We start from the raw sequence: 24779 nt of genomic DNA on the forward strand, positions 1-24779 counted from the left end.
AAAGACAAGATAAGCTACTCTCAAGGCTCTATTTTTGTATACCCATCCTCCCTGCTATTTTTACAATTCAGGGATAATTCGAACCAAGGAGTCTATAGTCAGTAAAAAGTTCTCTTCCCACTCTCCTTCAAACAAGCCTCTTTTGAATTCATCATAACTTTTGCTCTAAGTATGCTTTATAGGCTTGGGGGAAATACTGATAAGACACCTCACTAGGACATCTGCTGGACTGTCTTCCTGAAAAGCAAACTAACTTTTCTTTTTCTTTATTTTTTCATTCAGTGATTGCTATTTCATTTTATTTATTTACTCAAATGCCCACTTTCTCGATTACTGAAGTTGCTTCTCATTTCACATCCCCTTTTTCCTCTTATTCCCACCCATCCCCCACTGAGAAAACTAAGGCAAAACCATTTGTAAAAACGTCACAATTTACATTATCACCTATCTAGATTTCGCTTTCAAAATAATTATGAATTTGTGGCATTTTAAAGGGCTTTCAACTTAAACAATTCTGAAATTTTTCATAGAGTTTTCCAGATGTTTTTTTCTGAATGGAAACTTTGTTAGCCTATAATCTGTCAGGACCTAAAAAAATATTTGGTTGGTTGTTTTTCTTCCTCTCTTTGCTCTAAATTGAAATTGAGTTCCATGTCATCTGTTTGCAAAGGTTTTCCTCCCTTCTTTCTTCAATGGACCACTCACACTTTTAGAGTAACAAAACATCATTTAAATGAAATGTACAAGGCAATAGCCATTGAGCTCAGTACATTAAATATTTATCACTACAGTAGTACAAGTTTGTGAAATAAACATCAGGTCCTGTAAATTTAAAAGTTTCCTGTAAAAGAAAAAAAAAAATCCTCTCCAAGCTTTTGCAGCTCAGAGCATGGGGCTTAACAAATAAATAGTTCATAGTGTGCCAAAATCAAATTGCCAAATGATTGACTACATCCTACACTGCAGAAGGAAAAGGCCACTATTGTTTATACCTGTGTTTCATTCGATATTTGACACAAACTAACTTTTCAAATCAAATATGCTGAATTACAAGTGCACTGGGGTGCTTTGATCTTTCTGGTTCGGAAGCCTTGCAGAATTGGGCTGTTTGAGGGATACTATCCTGGCTTCAGTTGGTTCGAAAGAGTTCTGATAGCAAGAACTAAAGGTAATTTGTGCCTCCAGGTGGTATAAATTTCAGGCTTTACTATACATATACATAAATTCAAAGATCCACAGAGCCAAGGAAAGCAGCTCTCTTGGGCCCAAAATGAAATCCTCCCCATGTGAGAGGGCTCACGGGTGATTTACAAGGACATGCCAGCTCTGCTACACAGGTGCCCCCTGTTCTCTTTATTTAGGCCATGTTGCCACACATTATGTGGGGCTGACCTCAAATTAACCCATTATATATTTAGCTTATCCTGTCAAGCTCCATATGAAGGAAAGCATGAGACACCATCCCTGCCCTCAGAATTCATGTCGTTGGAGAACTACCTATATAATTAAACTCCCAACTGTGTGCACTGAGAAGTGCTAACACTAGAGTTAATATGTCTGTGCCAGGCGCTGTGCTGTGTTTTCCAGAGATTGTCTATTTCATCTTCTCAGCAGCCCCACGAGGTCAGTCAGATTATCCCCGTTTTACAAATGAAGGTTCTGAGTCTGAGAATGAATAACTTGTCCCAGGTCCCAGAGCTAAATGTAGGCTTGAGTATGCACCCAAGTCAATGTGAATCCAGCCCAAGCCCGGCACTTCTCCCTCCAACCTGTCACGTCCCCGTTCCCTGTACCCACAAATATACTTCAGTGCAAATCAGAAAAGGCGTTTACTATCTGTACTTCATGGAAGACTATGACCCCTTTCTTAATGAGACTGACTTTGTCTTTATAAAAAACGTTGTCGTATAGGTCAGCTTCTCTTCTAACTGACCTATTCTTTCCTTTTTACTGCTTTGCTAGCGGAAAACAAGATTCTACTGAGTTCTCAGAGATCCCAAGTTACATTCTTATAGGTTGACAAAGTAAATGTTAAACAACCAGGCACTTGGGGTAAAGAGGAACAGGAAAATTAGAAATACTGCCACACGTATGCAGCACAGCACTGTCCACCAGGTAGAAGAGGTAGCTGATATTTTTCCAAACAAGAAATTGACACAGCCAGACGGGGTTTCAGCTCTCCGTAAATCTGCTGGAGTTCCCACTCTGCTAAAATCCAGAATGTCCAATGTGCTTTTTAATTGTCTTGATAAATAATTGCTTTTTAGAAAGTCAAAGAAGGGAACTCTTTTCCCAAAACATCAGTAGAGAGCAACTGCCAATTGCACAAGAGGCCAAGAAGAAATGGTATGGCCTAAGCACAGGCCCTGGCTTTGGGGAAGCATATTTCAAAGAGCATAGGAAAAGGCCAGAAATCACCTCACATCCATAGACTTTGAAAGACATCAAAGAACACAATTTAGGCTGCTACCTGAATCTGTGTCTCCCAGGCTACAGCTCCTTTTTGCTCAAATAAATGTTTTTTTCTGATTTAAAAAAAGGTTGGACATCATTCTATGAGTGAAAATGGAGGTGGAGGAACTGTTCAAAGTGGAAAATCTGACCATATAAGACAATAAAAAACAGGAGTGAAGGTGCAAATGGAAATCAGTAATGAGTTTTACAAAACAAAAACAAACAGGTCCTTCATAGACAAAAATGTAAGAATGGGCTGGACATAGAAAAATAATATCAGGAAGATCAAAGTACAGAATATGTTGACATTTATGAAAACATTTCAAAGGATTTTGGGGGCAGGGAGGGAAACAAAAGTGAAAGAAAAGAGTTCAGCTATACTTGGAGTTGATAATGTGATGTTATCACACTTTTGCTTCCACGTTCCCTATCAGGAGAATTATCTTCACCCTGGAAAGGACTAAACATGCTTGAGAGGGAAATTAAGCCCAAGATAGGTGAAAAGATAGAAAGAGAAAACCTATGTTTGAAAAGAGTTCACCATCCTAGACTAAGATGAATGATATTGCTGGGACTTAAAATAAAAGAAACTGCAGATGTAATCACAAATCATGTTCCAGTCCTTGAGATGAGAAAACATCCCAATTTTCAAAAAGGGATAAAAAATATTTCAGACCAGTTAATTTTGGTTACTTTTACTAGAACAGATTACTAACCAGGTGAATGGTGATCAAGAAGTCCTAAATTTTTTATGTTTAATAATAATAATGAAGATACAGACATTGCAAATTATTAATACTATGGATTGAGGAACAGAGCTTAGTACTGAAATGAAATGGACTTTCTAACAAAGTTAAGCTGACATTTCATGTTATGCTCAATCTTTATCATACTGTATGGTAATCAAGCATAAATGGAGCCCTTCATGCAACTGAAACAATTAATATTCTTTTAAAGCAGCATCTCTAAAGTCAGAGAATGTGGAAGACAGAAGACAGCAAGGGGCTGCTCCACTCCCCACACTCCACTCCACCAGTCCTTAGGAAAGGGGGTTGCCTTCCCTTAAACCACACCAGTCCAGACTCCAGCCAACAGCCAGGCTTAGGACGTAATAGCTGGAGCCAAGTTACCATGTTTGCTGGATTCTCCATGAAAGGAACCAGAATCTGGTTGTAAGAGGGCAGATATCCGCTCTACTGAAACAATCAGCAAAAGGAAAGTCTTTCCTGGGCACCTTCTGACCACCCAGTACTAGGGGTGGGTGAGTTAGCTGAAGCAAATGGCAGGGGCAGGGGAAGGGGCACTCAAAGGGGCGTGGTGGCATGAGTCAGCTGCCAACTGCATCTGAAGCGTTTGCTATGTGGGAACCGTGCTCAGGGAATGGGGGCAGAGCGGTTCCAGTGTGAGCACTGAAGGTGAGGAAAAAGGGAGTCCAGCAGCTAGAGGACAACTCTGATGGGCAGAGGAGAGAGGGAATGACAGGAGCTGAAAGAAGGATGCAAAAGGAAAAAGCTTCAAAAGAAACTGAGCCCGAATTTGAAATGATACGCTGTCTGGCACTGACTTCAACATTCTAGTGTGTGTTTGCCAGAGCAAGGGTAGGCAGGGAAGGAGGGTACAGATGAAACAAAAATTGGGTGATGAGTACCCATGTGATGCGTTCACCTTATTATTTTACTTTTATGTTTCCATTTTTTAAAGTTTTTTTTTAAGCTACTGAAGGTTTCCCATTAGTCTGTTGTTTTTTTAAATCCTTATAAGGCTCTATACAACCTTCCCCCTCCCCTCGTTACTTTGCCAGCCTCCTTTCTCCTACTCTCGGCTATTCTGTGAGTTCATCGGGCACACTCCTCCCACCTGAGGGCTTTACAAGGTCTTGGCTCAGATACCCACATAGCTCACTCGCCTTCTCCAGGTGTGCTCTAACCCCCTATGCAGAATGGCAGCTCACTCCTTTCCCCCACTCCTGGGACTCCAGTAGAGTTCACATTTACCACTCTACATTTACGTTTTTTCCATAACACTTAAAATGTTCACCCACAGTATCTATTTTATTACCTGTCTTTGTCACTACAATTTAAATCACCATAGGGATAGGGAATTTTTGTTTGGGTGGAGCTGTTCAGTGACTAGCGCCTTACCTGGCACCCAGTAAATGTTAAGTGGAATGAGTGTAGGAAGTTTTAACTGCTTACAAGGCGGAGACAGGGGAGGGAGTAGGCATGTTTGGGCTTGGTGCTAGTATCTTCTTCAGTAGCTGCAGGAGCTAAGACCCAGTGACTCCCATCCCACTCTCTTGCACTACATAAGAAATCTAGGGTGCCTGATTTCTGAGGAGTAAAGAACTTATATATAGCTCTTCAGAATTATGGCCCTCCTCCCCAACCTCTAAACAGAGGTTTAAAAACTTGGTTTTGAAACATCTAAGGCTATCTTGTTATATCATGTGACCTCACAAAATTTTAACCAAACTCCTCATGACAAAGTGAGAAATTTCTGTCTAAACCAGTGGTTCCCAACCTTTTTTTGGCCATGTCCCACCTAAGCATCTCCAAAATCCTGACGCCCCGCCTTGCCCCCCCACCCCCCCATCCCGCCCCCGTGACATATAATTATTATTCAAAAAGTGAACTCCTATTCACATGGAAGAAGCCTGCAAGGCCATAATGTGGTCTAAACAAGCTTCCAAAGAACATGGCATTCATGAAAGAGAAAAATAAAAGAACAAAAGGACAGTTGAAGTACTGAGGAAGAAATCACTAAGAAATTGTTAAAAAATATAATAATATGAAGTGATATGAAAAAATAGCAAATAAAGTTTCAAAACATATAATAGAGAACTGAAATGCATAAATGTCACAATATATATTTATATACTGTATATGAAGCCCCTAGCACCATAAGAAATGCAGAAAATTCACTGTTAATAATTCATTCTCGAATTCCTCCCCCCCTTTTAAAATCAAATTGCCCCCCTGTAGGGCCCCACATTGGAAACCACTGGTCTAAACCACATAATTGACAAACTTCTCAAAATTGGAGCTTTCGAGAAATTTTAAGCTTGACAGGTATAGCAATTTGGGCTTGGGATTTCTTATAATTGAAAAGCTCACTCCTCACTCCTTCTCTCCCAACAGTAGCACAGAAAACTGCATTACAGCAAAATGCTTATTTTTAGGAGGAAGTTATCACAATGTTCAAAATCATGTCTATAGTTAGGAAGAATGTGAGCATCAAAACCCAATTTAAAAAGACTACTTCTTGCCAAGACTTTTTTGTATGTAAAGCAATTTCTAATAGCCTTACCCCTCCCTGCATTTGTAGCTACCTCGCTCCACTAAGAAGTTACTCCTATACACTTCATTTATCCAAAACACAAACTAGCAGTGGGGCTTGGACAAACAAACCATTTTTGGGCCTAGTTTTCTTATGACAAAAATATCATAGGGTGTGTGTGTGTGTGTGCGCGCACGCGCGCATATGTACACTGTTCAGAACTTTAGAAGACAGACATAATCTTGGGAAATCAGATAAACGATAGAATAAAACCCCACAAAAGCTGGGAATTATTGCCTTAAGTGATAACCTAGGTATTTGCAAGCATGGGGGAGGGAATATCCACAACTCCTTTAACAATGTTAACCTTTTGACCTATTCACTAGTGCCTGTTCAGCAACACTGCAGCATGTAGTACAGATGCTGGTCAGAGAATGAATGACCTTCCTGGGACGACCAAGGCCAGATCAGAAGGCCAGGATAAAATGGCCACACGCCCTGGCTTCCACTTCCACAGACAGGCCTTCATGTCTAGTGCCGCTCCCAGGCCTGAGGAAAGGGTGCCATCTGGAGGACCTCCGTTTTAGAGAGAAACCCTGTGCAAAACAACCAGGAAACTTGTCACCAACCATATTCAGTATCCCCATCATAGCAGGAGCCACTTTCAAATCACCTTATGGATTTAATCTTGGGGAATCTTTCTTGAACTTCATTTCTCAGTCATTTGTGTAGTTCTGATTGTTATTTGGAAAGAGATTTCTCCATTGGCCCAAAGATCCACTAAATGAGTAGAGTGTCTTAAAGTTCCCTTTCTCCCATAACCGATAAGCTCTTTCTATGGGGATGTGGCTCTACTTCCATTTCAACTCAAGTTCTAATCAGAATAGGTACCTTCAAAGTCCCTATAAGAGCTGCCTGACCCAGCTTCCACGTGCTCCATCAGGTGGTTCATCCCTACTCCGGATGAGCATCCACTTAATCATCACATTGCTTTGGCAGAGAAGAGGATGGAGTGTCCCCATTCTGTCTGCCACAGCATTCAAACTGTTCATTAGGGGAAGTGTCCCGGGGGACAGATTCTACAGGTCTCAAAAAAACTGTAATGCAGTTTTCTGTGCTACTGTTGGGAGAGAAGGAGTGAGGCGTGAGCTTTTCAATTATAAGAAATCCCAAGCCCAAATTGCTATACCTGTCAAGCAACAAGAATAGCTTCTATGAACAAAAGAAATCTGCCACTCTGTTTGATAGTCTTGTGATGCATTTCAGTTCTATCCTTAGTTCCCTATTCTCTCAGTTGCTGAGAAAAGAATGCTACCTGAAATTGTGTGAATTTTCAAAAACAATTATTTTCTTTACCTGTAAAAATGGCCCATTCCTCCTCTCTCAAGAAAGAGCTTTTGTTCTCAAAAAACTAAAGTTGCTTCAGGAAATTTTTTTTTTCAGTGAGTCCTCATAGGAGGACATGCTGAGTATAGACAAATAGCTTGTCATTAACCACAGCCGAGTTCTGCTATACAAAGAAAAACAATCGTCCCCTTCTTGTTTGTTCTACGACCCTTAAATAGGTAAAAGAAAAACTAAGCAACCACAATGACTACAGGCTGAGCCACAACCAAGAATGAAAGGGCAAAGGCAGAACACTTGCAGGAGGATAAACCATTTGCTATGTGTGCCCAGGGTCAGCCATTGGGCCTAAGGAACCATGCTCACTGTATTGAAAACTTCCTCCAGACAGCATCTTCCTCAAAAGCACATGAAGAGCACACCCTCAACCTCTTTTCGCAGGAAGAAACCATATTTCAGTAGGAAAAGACACACCTAGAACACTACAGAGATCCAGGACAACTTTAAAGTAATATATACCCCCAACGGCAGCAAAGAGTTAAACACACAGTAAGTTGACAGATGATCTATGCCCACCAAGTAAAACTCTGGGCTACAGAGCCCAGAGTTAGTGTCTCATGGCACAAACATGCTGAAAGAACACTGGCAAGTTTAAACCTTTGCCATTTGGCCTGGCCAGGTAGTTCAGTTGGTTAGAGCAGTGGTCGGCAGACTGCGGCTCAACAAACCGCGGCTCGCGAGCCACATGTAGCTCTTTGGCCCCTCGAGTGTGGCTCTTCCACAAAATACCAGCTCTTCCACAAAATACCGACTTCTGCGCATGGGCTACGAAGTTTCAATCACACTATACATGCGCGCCTGCACGTGGTATTTTGTGGAAGAGCCACACTCAAGGAGCCAAAGAGCCGCATGTGGCTCGTGAGCTGCGGTTTGCCGACCACAGGGTTAGAGCATTGTCCTGATATGCCAAGGTTGCAGGTTTGATCCCCAGTCAGGCACATACAAGAATCAACCAATGAATGCATAACTAAGTGGAAGAACAAATTGATGTTTGTTTCCCTTTCTCTATCACCAGCTTTCTAAAATCAATTTAAAAAATATCTTTGCCATTTGATAATGTACCGAAACAGTGGAGCTAGAGAAGGCAAAACAAAAACAAAAAAAAACCCAACCAAGAAAACAGAATTTACAGAAGTTTCAAAATGGCAAAGTAGGGTCCTAGCCGATTTACCTCAGTGGATAGAGCATAGACCCTTGGACTAAAGGGTCATGGGTTTGATTCTGGTCTAGGGCATGTACCTCAGTTGCAGGTTCAATCCCTGGCCCCGGTTGAAGCGCATGCGGGAGGCAACCAATCGATGTGTCTCTCTCACATCATGTTTCTCTCTCTCTGTCTCTCCCCCTCCCTTCCACTCTCTAAAAATCAATGGAAAAATATCCTTGAGGATTAATAATAACAAAAGGCAAAGTAGGTAAATGCTGTGCTCACTTTCTTCCACAACCACATCAAAATTACGGACCATCATTCAGAACCACCTGAAATCTAGCTGGACAGGAGTCCTATAACTAAGGATAATAAAGAAGAAGCCATAAAGAGATTATATGAAGAAGCCATGAAGAAACTGGTAGGGGAACGGAGACGAGAATGGGCAGGCCCCACACCTACAATGTGGCAGCTAAGAAACAGGAGGGCTATCTCGGCTACGGAGGGTCCCCTGAGGAGCCCCACAATGGGTTCCCCAGCCCAGGACTCCAATGTCAAGAAGTCCCCATAACTTCTAGCTGTGAGAGCCAGTAGGGAGGGCTGCTGAATAAGAAAGAGGGCTGCTGAAGTCCCAGGCGTTCCTCTTCAAGGGTCTGGGCACAGACATATTTGCTTGCAGACTCACTCACCCTTGGCTGCAGCCCTGGGGCAGCAGCTTGAAAAGTGCTGAGACATAGGAGAGAATTGAACTGACTAGCATCAGGGTGAGGGCTGGAGGGGCAGGCGTCAGGGCATCTCACTCAGGACAGAAGTGCTGGCAGATGCCGCTGTTCCTTTGTTAAGCCCTCCCCCAAACCAGCTGGCAGGTGAAAGTGGGCACCAAATCTGAGTCTCCACCAACCTGGCTAACACTGCTCATCCTCCCACCCTGGGGATTCTCTGGGATGCCAAGTCGAGCACCTGGCCCAAACTTCTTCCAGCAGAGTTTCTACACAAATGGCCTGTCTCAGGTCACACTGAGGACTTTCTAAAATCTCTCACAGATTCACAAACCCCAAACAAGAAGTGTATGACCTCCACATGCCCAGTACCTCTGGCTAGGTGGCCACAAGCCTGGCAACAGTGGCAGCTAGCCTAGAGTGGCAGCTAGCCTAGAATTTCAGCTTAGTCTTTCCCTGGAGCCTTCAAGCTCAACAGAGATGGCAATCATCTGCAGATCACATTGTAGCTACTACCAGGTGGCTCCAGGCCGGGCACAGGGAGCAGATAACCCATCTGCTCCCATCACAAGAGGCTCCAGAGCCAACATGCCCCTTGGCCAGCTCAAGGCCACACAAGACTACCACACAAGCACCTCCAGAAATGAAACACCCAATGGAAAGCAAGCACCGGAGCCCTGCTGAAGGAAAACGTCCCTGAGGTCACTCCCTGCACAAGTTTGTCAGCTATAATCACCACCATCCCTCAGAGCCAGTCAGTCTGAGGGTCAATCCCTCCCACAGACATGCCAACAGCAATCAAGACTCAACTACAACAGGAGGGCACACACAACCTACACAGGGACACTGCTGGAGCACTCAGCTCAGGTGACCAGGGAGACTGTGCCACTGGGCCCCAGAGGACACTTAAGGGCACTCTACCAAGATCAGGAGATGGAGCAGATCTAATACTACACAGAAACAAACATAAGGAGTCAGCCTAAGTGAGGAGACAAAGAAACATATCCCAAATGAAAGAACAGGAAAAAAAGTGAGAAAAAGAGCTAAATGAAATGGAGACAACCAATCTACCATATAGTGTTCAAAACACTGGTTATAAAGGTGCTTAACAAACTTAGAAGAGTAGATTAACTCAGTGAAAACTTTAACAGAGATAGGAAACATAAAAATGGAGAGAGAAACCATAAAAAAGAATCAGTCAGAAATGAATACAGTAATTGAAATGAAGAATACATTAGAGGGAATCAACAGATTAGATAAGCAGAAAATTGAATCAGCGATTTGGAAGACAAGGTAGCAAAAAAATCCAATCAAAAAAGGAAAATGAGCCGAACCGGTTTGGCTCAGTGGATAGAGCGTCAGCCTGCGGACTGAAGGGTCCCAGGTTCGATTCCGGTCAAGGGCATGTACCTTGGTTGCGGGCACATCCCCCGTAAGGGGCGTGCAGGAGGCAGCTGATCGATTTCTCTCATTGATGTTTCTAACTCTCTATCCCTCTCCCTTCTTCTCTGTAAAAAATCAATAAAAATATATTTAAAAAAAGAAAAAAGGAAAATGAATTTTAAAAATGAGGATAGTTTAAGCAACCTCTGGGATGACATTGAACATACCAACATTCACATCATAGGGATAAAGGAGAGAGCAAGGAACTGAAAACTTATTTGAAGAAATAATGATAGAAAACTTCACTAACCTGGAAAAGAAATAGACATATAAGTCCAGGAAGCACACAAAGTTCCCCCAAAAGATTAACCCAAATAGTCCCATTCCAATATAATTAACATGACAGGTTAAAGACAGAGAGAGAAAATCTTTTTGTAGCCTCACCCGAGAATATGTTTTTTTGGGGTTTTCTTTTAGTTAGAGAGGAAGGCAGAGAGAAACATCGACTGGTGCCACTGGTGCCTCCTGTAAGTGTTCTGACCAGGGATTGAATATGCAACCTTTCGGTGTATGGGACGACACTCCAACCAACTGAAACATCCAGCCAGAGCCAGAGAATCTTAAAAGCAGCAAGAGAAAAGCAGGTAGTTACCTACAAGGAAGCTGCCATGAGACAGTTAGTTTCTTAAGAGACACTTTGTGCCACCATCATCACCCGGGAAGAAATTGGCACAAAAATATTCAAAGTCATGAAAGGCAAGGACATACAACCAAGATTACCCAGCAAGGCTATAATTTAAAATCAGAGAGACAAGAAAAAGCTATAGGAGTTCATTACCATCAAAGCAGCAATACAAGAAATGTTAATGGGGCTTCTTTAAGAAGAAAGGGATAAATATGAATAATAAAATGGCAATAACTAGGTCCCTATCAATAACCGCTTTAAATATAAATAAATTCAATGCTCCAATTCAAAGACATAGGATAGCTGAATAAATAACAGGACCCATAAAAAAAAATATGCTGTCTACAAGAGACACACATTAGATTGAAAGAAAGACACATACCGAAAGTAAAAGTATAGAAAAGGATATTTCATGCAAATGGAAACCAAAAAAGCCGAAGTAGCAATATATTTGCCAGACAAAATAGACTTTAAAACAAAAGCTATAATCAGACACAAAAAATGACATTTCTTAATGATAAAGGAATCAATACAACAGGAAGAAATAACCTTTGTAAACATGGATGCACCCAATACAGGCAAACCTAAATATATAAAGCAAATAATGACAGACATAACAGGAGAGATCAACAGTAATGAATTCAGTAAAGTAGCAGGATAAAAAATTTATATTCAGAAATTAATTGTATTTTATACACCAATAATGAACTATCAGAAAGAGAAATTAAGAAAACAATCCCATTTACAATTGCATTAAAAAAACACCTAGGAATAAATTTAACCATGGAGGGAAAAGACCTGTACTTGGGAAACTGTAAGACATTGAAGAAAGAAAATGAAGAATATACAAATAAATAAAAGGGCATACCATTAAAATGTCCATGTTACCCAAAGCACTCTATAAATTTAATGCAATCCCTATCAAAACACCAATGGCATTTTTCTCAGAAATAGAGCAAATGATCATAAAATTTATATAGAATCATAAAAGACCCCAAATAGCCAAAGCAATCTTGAGAAAGAATAACAAAATAGGAGGCCTCACATTACCTGATATCAAACTATACTACAAGGCTGTAGTAATCAAAACAGCATAATATTGGCATAAACACATACACATAGACCAATGGAACAGAATACAGAGCCTGGAAATAAACCTATACCTATATGGTCAATGACTCTATGGCAATAAAGGCAAGAATATACCATGGGGTAAAGACAGTCTCTTCAATAAATGGTGTTAGAAAAACTGGACAGACACATGCAAAACAATGAAATTAGATCACTCTCTTACACCATATACATGAATAACTCAACATGGTTTAAAGTCTGAAATGTAAGACCTGAAACCATAAAGCTCCTAGAGGAAAACATAGGCAGTAAGTTCTTTGACATCACTCTTAGTAATATGTTTTTGGATATGTCTCCTTGGACTTTGGAAACAAAAGAAAAAAATAAACGGGACTACGTCAAACTAAAAAGTTTTTGCACAGTAAAGGAAACCATCACAATGAAAAGATTAACCTACTGAATTGGAAAAGATATTTGCCAACGACATACCTGATAAGTGGTTAATATCCAAAACATATAAGGAACTCATACAACTTAACACAAACAAACACTCCAATTAAAAAATGGACAGTGGACCTGAATAGACATTTCTTCAAAAAGGATTCAGACATAAAAAGATGCTCAACATACTAATCATCAGAAAAATGCATATTATAGCCACAATGAGATATCACCTCACACCTATGAGAATGGCTATCATCAATAAATCAACAAACAAATGCTGATAAGAATGTGGAGAAAAGGGAAGCCTCACGCACTGCTGGTGGGATTGGAGGTTGGTGCAGCCACTATGAAGCAGTATGGAGATTCATAAAAATTAAAAACAGAACTACCATATGACCCAGAAATTCTACTTCTGAGTATTTATCCAAAGAAACTCAAAACATTAATTCATTTGAAAAGACATATGCACCATGTTCACTGCAGCATTATTTACATTTGCCAAGACAGGGAAGCACCTTAAGTATCCATCCACAGGAGAATAAAGAAGCTGTAGTATATTTATACAATGGAACATTACTCAACCATAAAGAAGAATTAAATCTTGCCATTTACATCATGGATAGACCAGAGGGTATTATGCTAAGTGACATAAGTCAGAAAGAGAAATACAAGTACAATATAATTCACTTACATGTGGAATCTAAAAACACACAATAAATGTATCAACAAAACAGAAACAAACCAATATATACAGAGAACTAATTGATGATTGCCAGATGAGAGGGAGGTTGGGGAGATGGGTTGAAAGTTGAAGGGATTCAGAAGTAAGAAGTGCTAGTTATAAAATGAGTCAAGAAGATGTAAAGTACAGCATAGGGAAAATATTGTCAATAACGATGTAAAGGGTCAGATGGGTACTAAACTTATAGGGAAGATTACTTTGTAAGATATGTAAATGTCTAATTACTATGTTGTACTCCTATAGCTAATATAATATTGTATGTCAACTATAATTGTCAAATAAAAAATATCTTTAAAATAGCAAAACTTTATACTAAAAGTCCTACGAGTCCTAGGGATTCTGAGAAATTATCAGATAGTGTTATGAAGAAAGAAGATAAAAAGTCAGTGAGCCCTCTGTGAGGATCATAAATGTCAGTAAAAGAATAGCAGAAAAGGTAAGAAAATTTGGTCTCTTTTGTCAAAGTTCCCATGTTATTAAAGACACTCCCTTTCAAAGCATTATTTATTGGAAAGAAATGTTAAAGGAAGTCTTCTTAATTCCTACAAGGCCAAATATGTTCCCCTACCTCCCAAAATACATCTCCCATTTGCTCACAAATTCTGTACCCTGACCCTTGGAATCTCCTGGATTCCCTGATCGGAGGCCAGGTTCTTCCATTACATATTGGTTCACCAAAACCAATGGGTGATTCCACGAAGTCTTTAAAGAAGTAATTATGTCAGGAGAGGAATCCACATAGTCAAGACATGGCTTTCTTAGGAATGGTGCTTATTTAATCTTAGCAAGAGCAGCTGCTCTTCTTTCTGTATTCTGGAACAAGGCACGGATTAAAGCTTTTACTTCACTGGAAGAGAATGCAGCTGCCAAGGGTCCTTTTCCATCCGCCCACCTGCAAAATAAAAGATAAAATTCTTTTTCCTATTATGTCTCTGAAGTATAAGCAAGACTTAAAAAATGCTTATGTGATCCCAAATGCTTGTCTTAATAGAAATAAAACAAAACCTGGCATCCTTCCCCTTCTTAATGGATCTACCACTCAATCTCTTTGACCTCTTTGGCTTTCTGGCTGCATTTGAGTATCAGCACAGACAGATAAAGAGTCAACGTTAGGAAGATAAGACTATTCTCCCTTATTCTATACTCACTAAGCCCTGTTGGAACTTGACAATCATGACCACATCCTCATATGTTTATACAGAGTATTAGGACCTGTAACTACTTTAAAAAGTGAATCATAGGCAACAAATTTCAACTTAGAAAGAATTGGTATAAAAAAATACATAGAGAACTCCCGTAAGTCAATAATGAAACCACAAACAACCCATTAGAATAAAGGGCAAAAAATATGAACAGGCATTTTACAATAGGAAAAACATGAAGGATCAATAAAAAGATGCTCAACATCATTAGAATTTAAGGAAATGTAAATTACAATGACAATGAGCAAAATTCACACCAATTAGAAAAATTTTTTAAAGTCTGATAATACCAAATACTGGTGTAAATGTGAAGTAAAAAAAAGAAATAAATTACAAAATACCTGTATAATGGAATATGATACAGCAGTGAAAATGAACTGTAGCTATGCACACCATTGTGCATAAATTTAAAAACTATAAAGAAGCAAGTTATAGGAGATTCCACTTATAGAAAGTTCTAAACTTCATATTGTTTAGGAATATGTGCAAATGTGGAAAACTATATATTGTTTAGGGATATGTGCAAATGTGGTAAAACTATAAAGAAAGGCCAGGAAATTACACAGAATTCAAGATAGTGGTTACCTCTGGTGGGGAGCACTTGGAAAGGAACACAGGGGTCTTCAAAGGCACTGGTAATTTTCCTTAAGTTGGGTAATAGGTACGTGAACATTTACTTTACTCCTTTTCTTTAAACTATGAGTATATGTTATATATACTATGCTCTTTCATATGTATATTTTATAATTTTAAAATGTTTAAACTATACAACAGAAGGTAAAAAAATTCTCAATTAGATATTATTTATATATTTACTGAAATCTCTGGAAGAAAAAAAAATCTTCCTAGGCAGAAAGAAAAGAAAGCTATGATGTGAAAGTATTATTTTTTTCAGAACAAGGAATTAATGATCATTCTTAGGCTGTAAGAGGGCCCTTGAACAGCAAAAGAAAAATTCTTATATGCTGCCTTCTGGAGTCTTACCTAAAGATATTTATTACCCACTAAGGACTTGTAAATAACAAATAAATAAAACAAATTTTGTATTAAATGTAAGTTAGAAGTATTTTGATATGATTTTTTTTTTTACAAATAGAAATCTCATTTATAGTGTTTTACAAAGGACAATATTTGCTGAGAACAATTTAGACCCATCTAGGTCTAATATAATTGGGGATCTGAAATAAAGCTAAAACAGATAAACAAGTAGCTATGGGGATGGAGATGGACTTTTAAGGCCTATTCAGGGAGTTCCCTGAGCAAGGTATGCATACTGGTTAATAATCTACCAAGTCAATAATAAAAGCATCCATGGATGTGTAACTAACCTAAACCTATTCTGTTTTTTGCATTATCAATGCCCACCACACATTCAGTATGATATGATATAGACAGCATACAAACACTGGGACAGCAATGTTAACTGATGGTGGTGAGATGAAACATCATCTATTATATTAAGAAAAAGTATACCTTTTCTATATGTACAGTGCTTAATCTCTAACCCTACTGTACTTCTTGCAGAAAAACTGGTCAATTAAACAATGGTTTGAGTTGAATAATACAAATAAAAGTCACTTTTCTGTTAAAGTGTCAAAGCCAATGTTAAAATGCATTCACTGTTGGTTAAAATGGGCAACAATTTCCAGATAGGTGTGAGAAGGTGTACTTCTTACAAATCCAAGTTCATTTGTACAGCATCCCAAAGCAACATGTTCAAGACCACAATTATATGAAACAAGAAGTCTTTATGTTAACAAATATGAAAAAGTGGTAATGAGATCTACACTATGATAGATAATGCAAAGGTCCCAACTACTGCTACTCAATAGGAAGTTCTTTCCTGGGTAACATTAAAAAATAGAGAATAATCATATATAATAAAAGCCTAATATGCAAATCAACCGAACAGCAGAATGACTGGTGGAGTGATTGGTCACTATGACACGCACTGACCATTAGGGAACACACACTCAATGCAGGAGCTGCCCCCTGGTGGTCAGTGTGCTCCCACAGGGAGAGCACTGCTCAGCCAGAAGCCGGCTCATGGCTAGCGAGCACAGCAGTGGTGGCGGGAGCCTCTCCCGCCTCCGCAGCAGCGCCAAGGAGCAGCGAGCAGTAAGGAGCAAGGGGTCCCAGACTGTGAGAGGCCAGGCTGAGGGACACTCCCCCCCCCCCCCCAGTGCATGAATTTCGTGCACCGGGCCTCTAGTATTGTAATAACTATATATGGTATCAGATGGTCACTAGACTTATTGGGAAGATCACTTTGTAACTTACACAAATATCTAATTACTATGTTGTACACCTGAAACTAATATAATATTGTATGTCAACAGAAATTAAAAAAATAAAAAAATTAAATACATAAAATAATCTCCCCATGCAAAGAAAGAAAGAAAGGGGGGGGGGGGAGGGAGGGAGGGAGAGAAGGAAAGGAAGCACTGCTCTCAATGGCACTAATACTCGTCAAAACTGAAAAGATCATTCTACCCACCGATCCCCAATTTCTTGCAAGCTGGCCTGTAACATCATCATCAGTTCTTTGAATGGCATCCATTTTGGCACATAGACTGGAACCTCTTCTTGATATTTCTTGTTCTTGCTTTCTTCAGAGAGAGGTGCAAATACTTGGGGTCCTTCATCCATCACTGTTTTGCATAAGGAATACAATCTATCACCATCTTCAGTAGAGATGTCCTGGTTTTGCACAAATGGAACACAACAAAATAGAATTGGGCCAGCTTAGTAGTAAGGAAAGGGCCGATGTTTGGTGCATGTTGTCCAGACAGTCAGCTAACAGCAATATGTTTTCCAACCAATTTAGCACCTCTTACTGCATACTAGATTTCATCAGCTCTCTGACAATACTCCTACAGCTAGAGTGACACAAAATATGTTTCAACAGATTGTTAGTAATTTAGTTTGCCTGCATGAAAAAGCCCATTTCTCCTGTAGAATGTAGCACAGCTTGCTGCAAAGCAGGGGATGTTATTACAAACAAGGTTTGAGCCAATGTATGCTTTAGAGGCATGAGATAGCAGAGTCCAGGCAACTATTGTAGGGTCACATATATAATCCCAACTGCACCTCACTTTACTAAATTAATTTAATTTATTTGCAAATTAAATATACATGACTTCATACTTTATAGTCCATCTTGGGACTACTGTTTCCAACCTTCTCATTCATAATTTACGCAGATGCTAGATGGAAAAGTAGTGTAATCCTATCTTCGTATATGGCTATAAAAGCGAGACATTAGCAAGTCTCTAGAGCAAGAAAGAATTAAGACAAAACTAAAAATACAAACTATGAATTAGACATAAAACATGAACAATTTCTTCTACCATCTGTGTTGACTAAAAATGAGACTTCAACAACACATTCCTAGTAAAGTGACAATCTAGGACAAGAATTGCATATCAAGTCTGGTGAGCCATCTAACAGCTCTTACCTCCAGGGCAGTGATTCTTCCAATAATCTCAGAAATTGCTGTATTGAGTAAAGTCCCCATAGCCTTGCAATATATGTTCACTGGCAGGACATCCTGCCACACAATTCCAAGTCTCTTCAGTTGGTGCAGGACCTGTGAGAAGAATACAGCTATTTACATAAAAGAGAGATTGTTGCAACTTCTTTCCAGATTTACATTTATCATTTGTGTGTTTATGAGAGAAAAGGCAGCATATAAAGGTGAGGTAAAGTAACCAAGAATATGTGCTTCTTGAATATTAAACCTTAGTGATATGCCTGCTAGATGAAAAACAAATTTATCCTGAGGACAGGGAAATGACACTAAAAAAATAAATCACATAGGAAAGAGGGGCATTAAGATGAAAGCTAATATTTCAAACTTCCCAAACCCAAGTTCATGGGTTAAATATTTGCTATGACAGACTTAAAACTTGTCACATGATGACTTGATGGGAAGGTAGCTTCCTGTTGACTTGGGGGGGGGGGGGGGGCAGCAGGGGAACGATCATAAATATGACTGTAAAAGGTATCCAGATTGTCCAATGAGGGTTGTGTGGAATAAACTGAGCTGTCTGTTACATAGTTTTTGGTGTTTAAAAACAAGGGGGATATCTAAAGATAGAAAACAAATTCCAGAGCTAACAACAGCCTCCCACCTGACGGATTGCTTTACTTGCTGCAAAATAGTTCTCTTCATCATCCATGCTTGAAAAGTTCCTAGCACTTGATAATCTTTCCAGAAGTTCTCCTTTCTGTGCCCGCATTTGGGCCAAAAAACATTCTGTCCCTATAATGAGAAATGAGAATAAAGAATTCTAACAGTTGTTCAATTACACACTGCAAAACTAGTGTGGAAGAGGAGAGAGAGAAGCATGCACTATGTATCTGTTCTGCTTACTTGAAAACACTTGCTTGTTACCTAGCAAACAAGCATAAAGCTGCCCTAAGGTTACTAGAGACAGTCATTTCTAATACATTAGCCAGCTCCTCCAAACCCATCCTCAGGATAATAAGTCTTTCCCAATAGCTTGTCCAGAGTCAGATGAGAAAAATAACTTAGATAGAAGCAACTACTTATTTTCTGAAAGATCTATACCACCGAAGGAATGTCAGGAATTGAAAAGCTAAGTGAATTATAGAGTCTCTGCTTTTCTTAGGCTGTCATTATAGCAAAATTATTGATTTATCCCACATTTCATGCCTTTTGATTTTCTTAATAATCCCAAGTAAAGCTAAGAGAAGTAGAAGAAGAGGGAGCTATCCCGAGGTTTTGCAAAATAACAAGTACTGACATCAGCGAACTCTTATCAACAACGCTAATGGAACTGTCACAATACAAATCTTATTATTTGTCATTCTACTGACATAACTCAGATTTGGTGAATTCACTGCACATTAGCAATGCACTTTGGAACTCTAATGTATCATGAAATCATGTCAAGAAAAATTAATGCTTCCACAAAGGGTACATTCACTTTATAAAATTAAATAACTAGGAATACTTGCAAATTAAATGCCCTCCTACTTTCCAACAGAGCTCAGGACCACCACCTAATTTCTAACTGCCTCATTCATAAATTACAAAGATACCAGGCTGAGAAGCTGCATAATCAATGTGCTTTACTGAATTTAAGATATCAGTTACCAAGTCTCCTGAAGCCAGGTACAAGATCCACAAAAGTAGTAGTGCCATCACAAAGAATGGGGGCAAGACGTAATCTGAACTGATGCCCGAGGGTCAGCAAGTGATGAGCAATATACATACAGTTGTTATGATGAATGGCAGCCAATTGGGGAAGTTTTTGAAGGTTCTCCCTAGTTAAAGAGAGAGGGTAGAAAAAGAAAGAAATCACCTCTTATTGAAGTTGGGGTTGATGAAGTTACTACTCTTTTAACTCTTTCTAGGTTTTAATCATTGTCTGCTGTATAAATGCTGAACATAAGATATAATCTCATCATCCAACTTACAATCAGAGAGAAGTTGTTCTGAGTGTGACCTTATCCTACAAAACTATCCCAGTGAATAACAAACAAGAAAGAGTAGGGGAATTAAGATGTTTCCCTGTGTCAACTTTTTGTATTGGAAACCTAGCATAGATATACATAATAAATCCCTTGAAATTTAACACTGATCAGTCTGTGGAAATAGACTTACTTCCTCTTTCTCCAAATTCCTATTTTATTTATATACTGAAGCACTCAACTATTTTCTAATTCACTAGTTTTCAAAACTGGCTAGAGATTAGTCACCTGGGAAATTTAAAATATATAGATATTTAACCTGGCCGGCATGGCTCAGTGGTTGAGCGCTGACCTATGAACCAGATCACGGTTCAATTCCTGGTCAGGGCACACGCCCAGGTTGTAGGCTCAATCCCCAGTGTGGGGTATGCAAGAGCAGCTGATCAATGATTCTCTCTCATCATTGATGTTTCTATCTCTCCTCCCTTCCTCTCTGAAATCAATAAAAATATATTTAAAATGTTTCTAAGCATATAAATATATATTTAGACTTCAATCCCATACAAATTAAATTACAATCTCTGAATGAAGCTAGGGCATTTATGTTTTAAACCTTCCCAGGTAATCTTAATTTTCATACAAAAATCAAAAACCACTGCTCTAAATCTTCCACACATATTAGTCTCCCTACCTAGCCTGGGAAGAGGTCTTGTATTTCTGCTATATATCCTCTTCAGCAGTCTCTCAACTAATACTTCCTAGTTTGCTGATTTTATTGTCAGTCTAACTATACAAAGTCAGAAACTAACAATCTAAGACAGTTGTCCTCATTTTGGGCTACACATCAGAAAAATTTATAGGGCTTTAAAAAATCACAGATGTGTGGGTCTTAAACCAGACCTATGAATCAAAATCTCTTGGGATAGGACCTAGGCAAATATACATATTCTTAATGTTTCATAAGTGATTCTAAAATACTGCCAAAGCTGAGAACCCTCATCTAAAACAGTGGTTCTCAAACTGTGGTCCCCTGACAAGCAACATCAGCATGATGTGGAAATTCATTTAAAATTCCAGCCCTGATTTCAGTCCTACTGAATCAAGAAATCTCGGGCATGGGATCCAGAAATCTATATTATAATGAGTCTTCTTGGTAATTCTGATGCACACTCAAATTTGTAAACCATAGGTCCAGCACAGAGTTCCAAGATCATACAGAAGTAAATCTAACTTCACAGTAGAATGAAAAATGTTTCTAAGCATGGACTCCTAAACCAACTATCTCTGAAACTCAAAAAACATGTCTATCAGCTGACCCAGAGATGTTTTCTCTTCTCCTTTACTTGACTAAGTAGACAGTGAAATAAAAATTTTAAAACAGCAAAGAAAATATAACTAAAAATAATAAGGTTCACAATAAGTGTTTTCTTTTGTAACAAAAACAACAGGTGTACCTACTTAAAAACATCTCAATATTCAAAAATCTGAACTAAAAATACTACAAATAATAAACTAATTTTGTTTTTTTAAACCAGGAGTCCTCAACTAATGAATAACTGTGCTGACGTAATATTTAAAACTTTCATAAAAGATATCCAAAACACTTAATGTGGATAATAGAGAGAGCTCTTGGAGGCTTAAAGTTATGAATAACTTTTCAGGTTAATATTAAAAGAAACTTCAAAAATCCACGACATTAAGTAAATATAGCCTAAAATAACTAGAAAGAGTAGCTGATCATATCTGACAGTTAAATGGCAATCCCTTGTGGTATTAAGTCTACAAAGCCAAGAGAAAATGTAGTATGTTTACTAGATAGCAATGTGGAGTGATGGCCTTTTGTTTTGTAACCAAGTAAAGTGAGGCAGTTCTCATCTACCATCAAAAACAGGGTAGCCCTAACCGGTTTGGCTCAGTGGATAGAGCGTCGGCCTGCAGACTCAAGGGTCCCAGGTTCGGTTCCAGTCAAGGGCATGTACCTTGTTTGCGGGCACATCCCCAATAGGGGGTGTGCAGGAGGCAGCTGATCGATGTTTCTCTCTCATCGATGTTTCTAACTCTCTATCCCTCTCCCTTCCTCTCTGTAAAAAATCAATAAAATATAAAAATAAATAAATAAAAACAGGGTAAAGTTTTTTTCAAGTTTTTAAATTTGCATCACCCATTATATTGCAAGATTACAGTACCCTTATTAACTTATTAATAAATGACCTGTGTCCTTTAAACATGTATTTTAAATGGTTTACTGCATTTCACTGTAAAAATTTTGGTACCCAAAATATCTTTGGTGGGAAATAAGATCACTGGTTTTAATGACTTACACACATTTCAGACATACAATCCTACAGAAATGAGATACAGTGGTACTTACTTGTGATATGTTGGTACAACATCATGAAACAAATGGAAGATATTCCTCACTGAGTAGAAAAGTTGAACAGCACTAAGAGGAAAACAATTTCAATAGAAATGCATAAGGATATATTGGAAATAGAAAAAAAACTTAAACTAAGTGTACCTTAAACTAAGTGAGAGTCATCAGCTAAAACGATAATTTGAGCGAATACCTGCCTTGGTCACTGCTGAAAACACCAATCATCTAGATGGAAATATACTCTCAGTCAGTATTTGCTAACTAGACTGCAGTCCTAAAAACCTGGATCTCTTAATAATTTTAAGAATTGCAGCATTCAACACAAAGCCTTTTTCCATTTACCCGTTTGTTTGTTTTCTGCCAGGACCCAGAGTATCCCTTCAGTAACAAATGGAGCTAAGCCTCAAGCAAATGTTACTTACTCACTGACGCACTCTGCAAAGGGCAAGACATCAATAAGGCATTCACTTGGTTCTTTTAGAATCAGTCTGACTTTCAGCTTTCACCTTTTCTCCTTCTTACCCCAATGCAAGGAGATGAATCAACATTTCTAGAATAGAATCTAACCTCAAGGTTTGTTTTTTTTGCCCTTTATATCTGGTCTTAGAATACCTAAAGATTATTATTAAAATGCACTCAGAAAGGGCAAATATAAGGTTTCTGCACTTCTTTGTAAGAGTATCTTAAAACTATGTACCTTGAATAAGTCACAAGAATGCCACAAATGTTTAGAAAAATAAGTTATAGTTATTATACCCCCAAATACTGTTGCTACTTGATTACTATAATACCTGATTATTTTATTTTTGCTGCATATATTCTTTGAGGTTTAATAATAGAGGAGCTATTGCAGTGTAGTTGTGATTTTATTTGTCCTGTTAAAAACTATTTTAGTGAAAGAATGGCCATAGACATTCAGTATACAAAAATATTGTTGGGTCGCCCTAGCTAGTTTGGTTCAGTGGCTAGAGCATCAGCCTGGGTTCGATTCCTGTCAAGGGCTCATGCCCAAGTTGCAGGCTCGATCCCCAGTAGGGGGCATGCAAGAGGCAGCTGATCAATGATTCGCATCATTGATGTTTCTATCTCTCTCCCTCTCCCTTCTTCTCTGAAATAATATATATATATATATATATATCAACACTAATAAAAGAGAAAAATGGTAATTGGCATACGAGCTACACTTTTCATTGGCTAATCAGGGCTAGATGCAAATTAACTGCCAACTAAGATTGGCAGTTAACTGCCAACAAGATGGCGGTTAATTTGCATATGTAGGCACAATGCAGGGAGGCGAAAGGGAAAGCAGGAAGAAGCCCCCTGCCACTGACAGTGATCAGAAACCCAGGGGGGAGCTAAGAGCTGGGGGGCAGGGCAAAGGCGGCCCTGGGGCCGCCTTTGCCCTGCCCCCCAGCCATGATCGGAGAATCAGGCGCCTTTGCTGCCCTGGCCAGTGAGAGCAGGAAGTAGGGGTGGAGCCAGCGATGGGAGCTGGGCACGGTCGAAGCTGGCAGTCCCAGGAGCTAGGGGTCCCTTGCCTGGGCCTAAAGTGAAGCCCACGATCGTGGGGCCGCTGCAGCTGCGGGTCCCCGCTGCCCAGGCCGAACGCCTCAGCCAGAGGCATCCTGCAGGGGCAGGGGCGGAGCCCACGCGATCACGGCCCCCTCTACCCCCCCCCCCCGCTGCCACTGCAGGTCCCCGCTGCCCGGGCCGGACACCTAGGCCAGAGGCGTCAGGCCTGGGCAAGGGGCCGATCCTGTGATTGGAGGGTGATGGGGGTCAATGCCTGAGGGCTCCCAGTATGTGAGAGGGGGGCAAGCTGGGCTGAGGGACACTCCCCCCCACACACACACCCAGTGCACGAATTTCGTGCACCGGGCCCCTAGTATATATATATATGATGGGTATTCTGTATTCTCACATATTTATTTTGCCAAAGGAAAATATACTTCCTTTTACATGTATTTTTCTTCCTACTTATATTTAAAACTGGAAGGACTTGTGAATATAATGATTCATTAAAGTCATGGAAGTATTTGGTAAACGTGTTCTTTCTAGAGCAGAATAGAATAAAGGGGTTTGTGTGAATGTGGAGGTAAAAACTGAAACTCTGGAAGCCAATCTGAAGATGCAGTATGATTAAGTCCAGCCCTAACTAATAAAGGTGTTTTCTGCTATGAGGACAAGAAGTAAAAAACTGCTACGTATAGATACAAAATGAAGAGGCTTGTGTCATTCTGTTCTGCAATCAACTTTGGCTATGGCCTATCATTTTCTCTTCAATTTTGTCTAGGAATAGGAAAAAGCTTACAAAAAGAAATTCAATATATGCGAAATAGAGTTTGGGGTACCCTGTATACAATGCACATTAGAAATCATCCTGAAAGGGTGATTTTTGATACATTCCATTCTTTTCTTTCTTTGGGTACCCAACAAACTATT

At 39.4% G+C, this 24779-nt stretch overlaps 1 protein-coding gene across 4 annotated transcripts in view; it reads right to left on the reverse strand.

Annotated features, from left to right (window-relative positions):
* Positions 1-11945: 11945 nt before the first annotated feature.
* The window catches only part of ZW10 (zw10 kinetochore protein), a 36917-nt gene continuing 24083 nt past the window's right edge, over positions 11946-24779 (reverse strand). For all 4 annotated transcript variants that reach the window (XM_059707918.1, XM_059707920.1, XM_059707919.1 and 1 more), the window contains 6 exons: positions 22335-22406; positions 19647-19816; positions 18658-18788; positions 17982-18113; positions 17022-17224; positions 11946-14214 (listed from right to left, as the gene is read on the reverse strand). In XM_059707918.1, the coding sequence (XP_059563901.1) occupies positions 14094-14214; positions 17022-17224; positions 17982-18113; positions 18658-18788; positions 19647-19816; positions 22335-22406 (829 nt within the window). In that variant the 3' untranslated portion in view covers positions 11946-14093. The remainder of the gene's footprint in view (positions 14215-17021; positions 17225-17981; positions 18114-18657; positions 18789-19646; positions 19817-22334; positions 22407-24779) is intronic.

The sequence above is a fragment of the Myotis daubentonii genome, chromosome 9 (genome assembly GCF_963259705.1).
Source record: "Myotis daubentonii chromosome 9, mMyoDau2.1, whole genome shotgun sequence".
Classification (NCBI taxonomy): Eukaryota; Metazoa; Chordata; class Mammalia; order Chiroptera; family Vespertilionidae; genus Myotis; species Myotis daubentonii.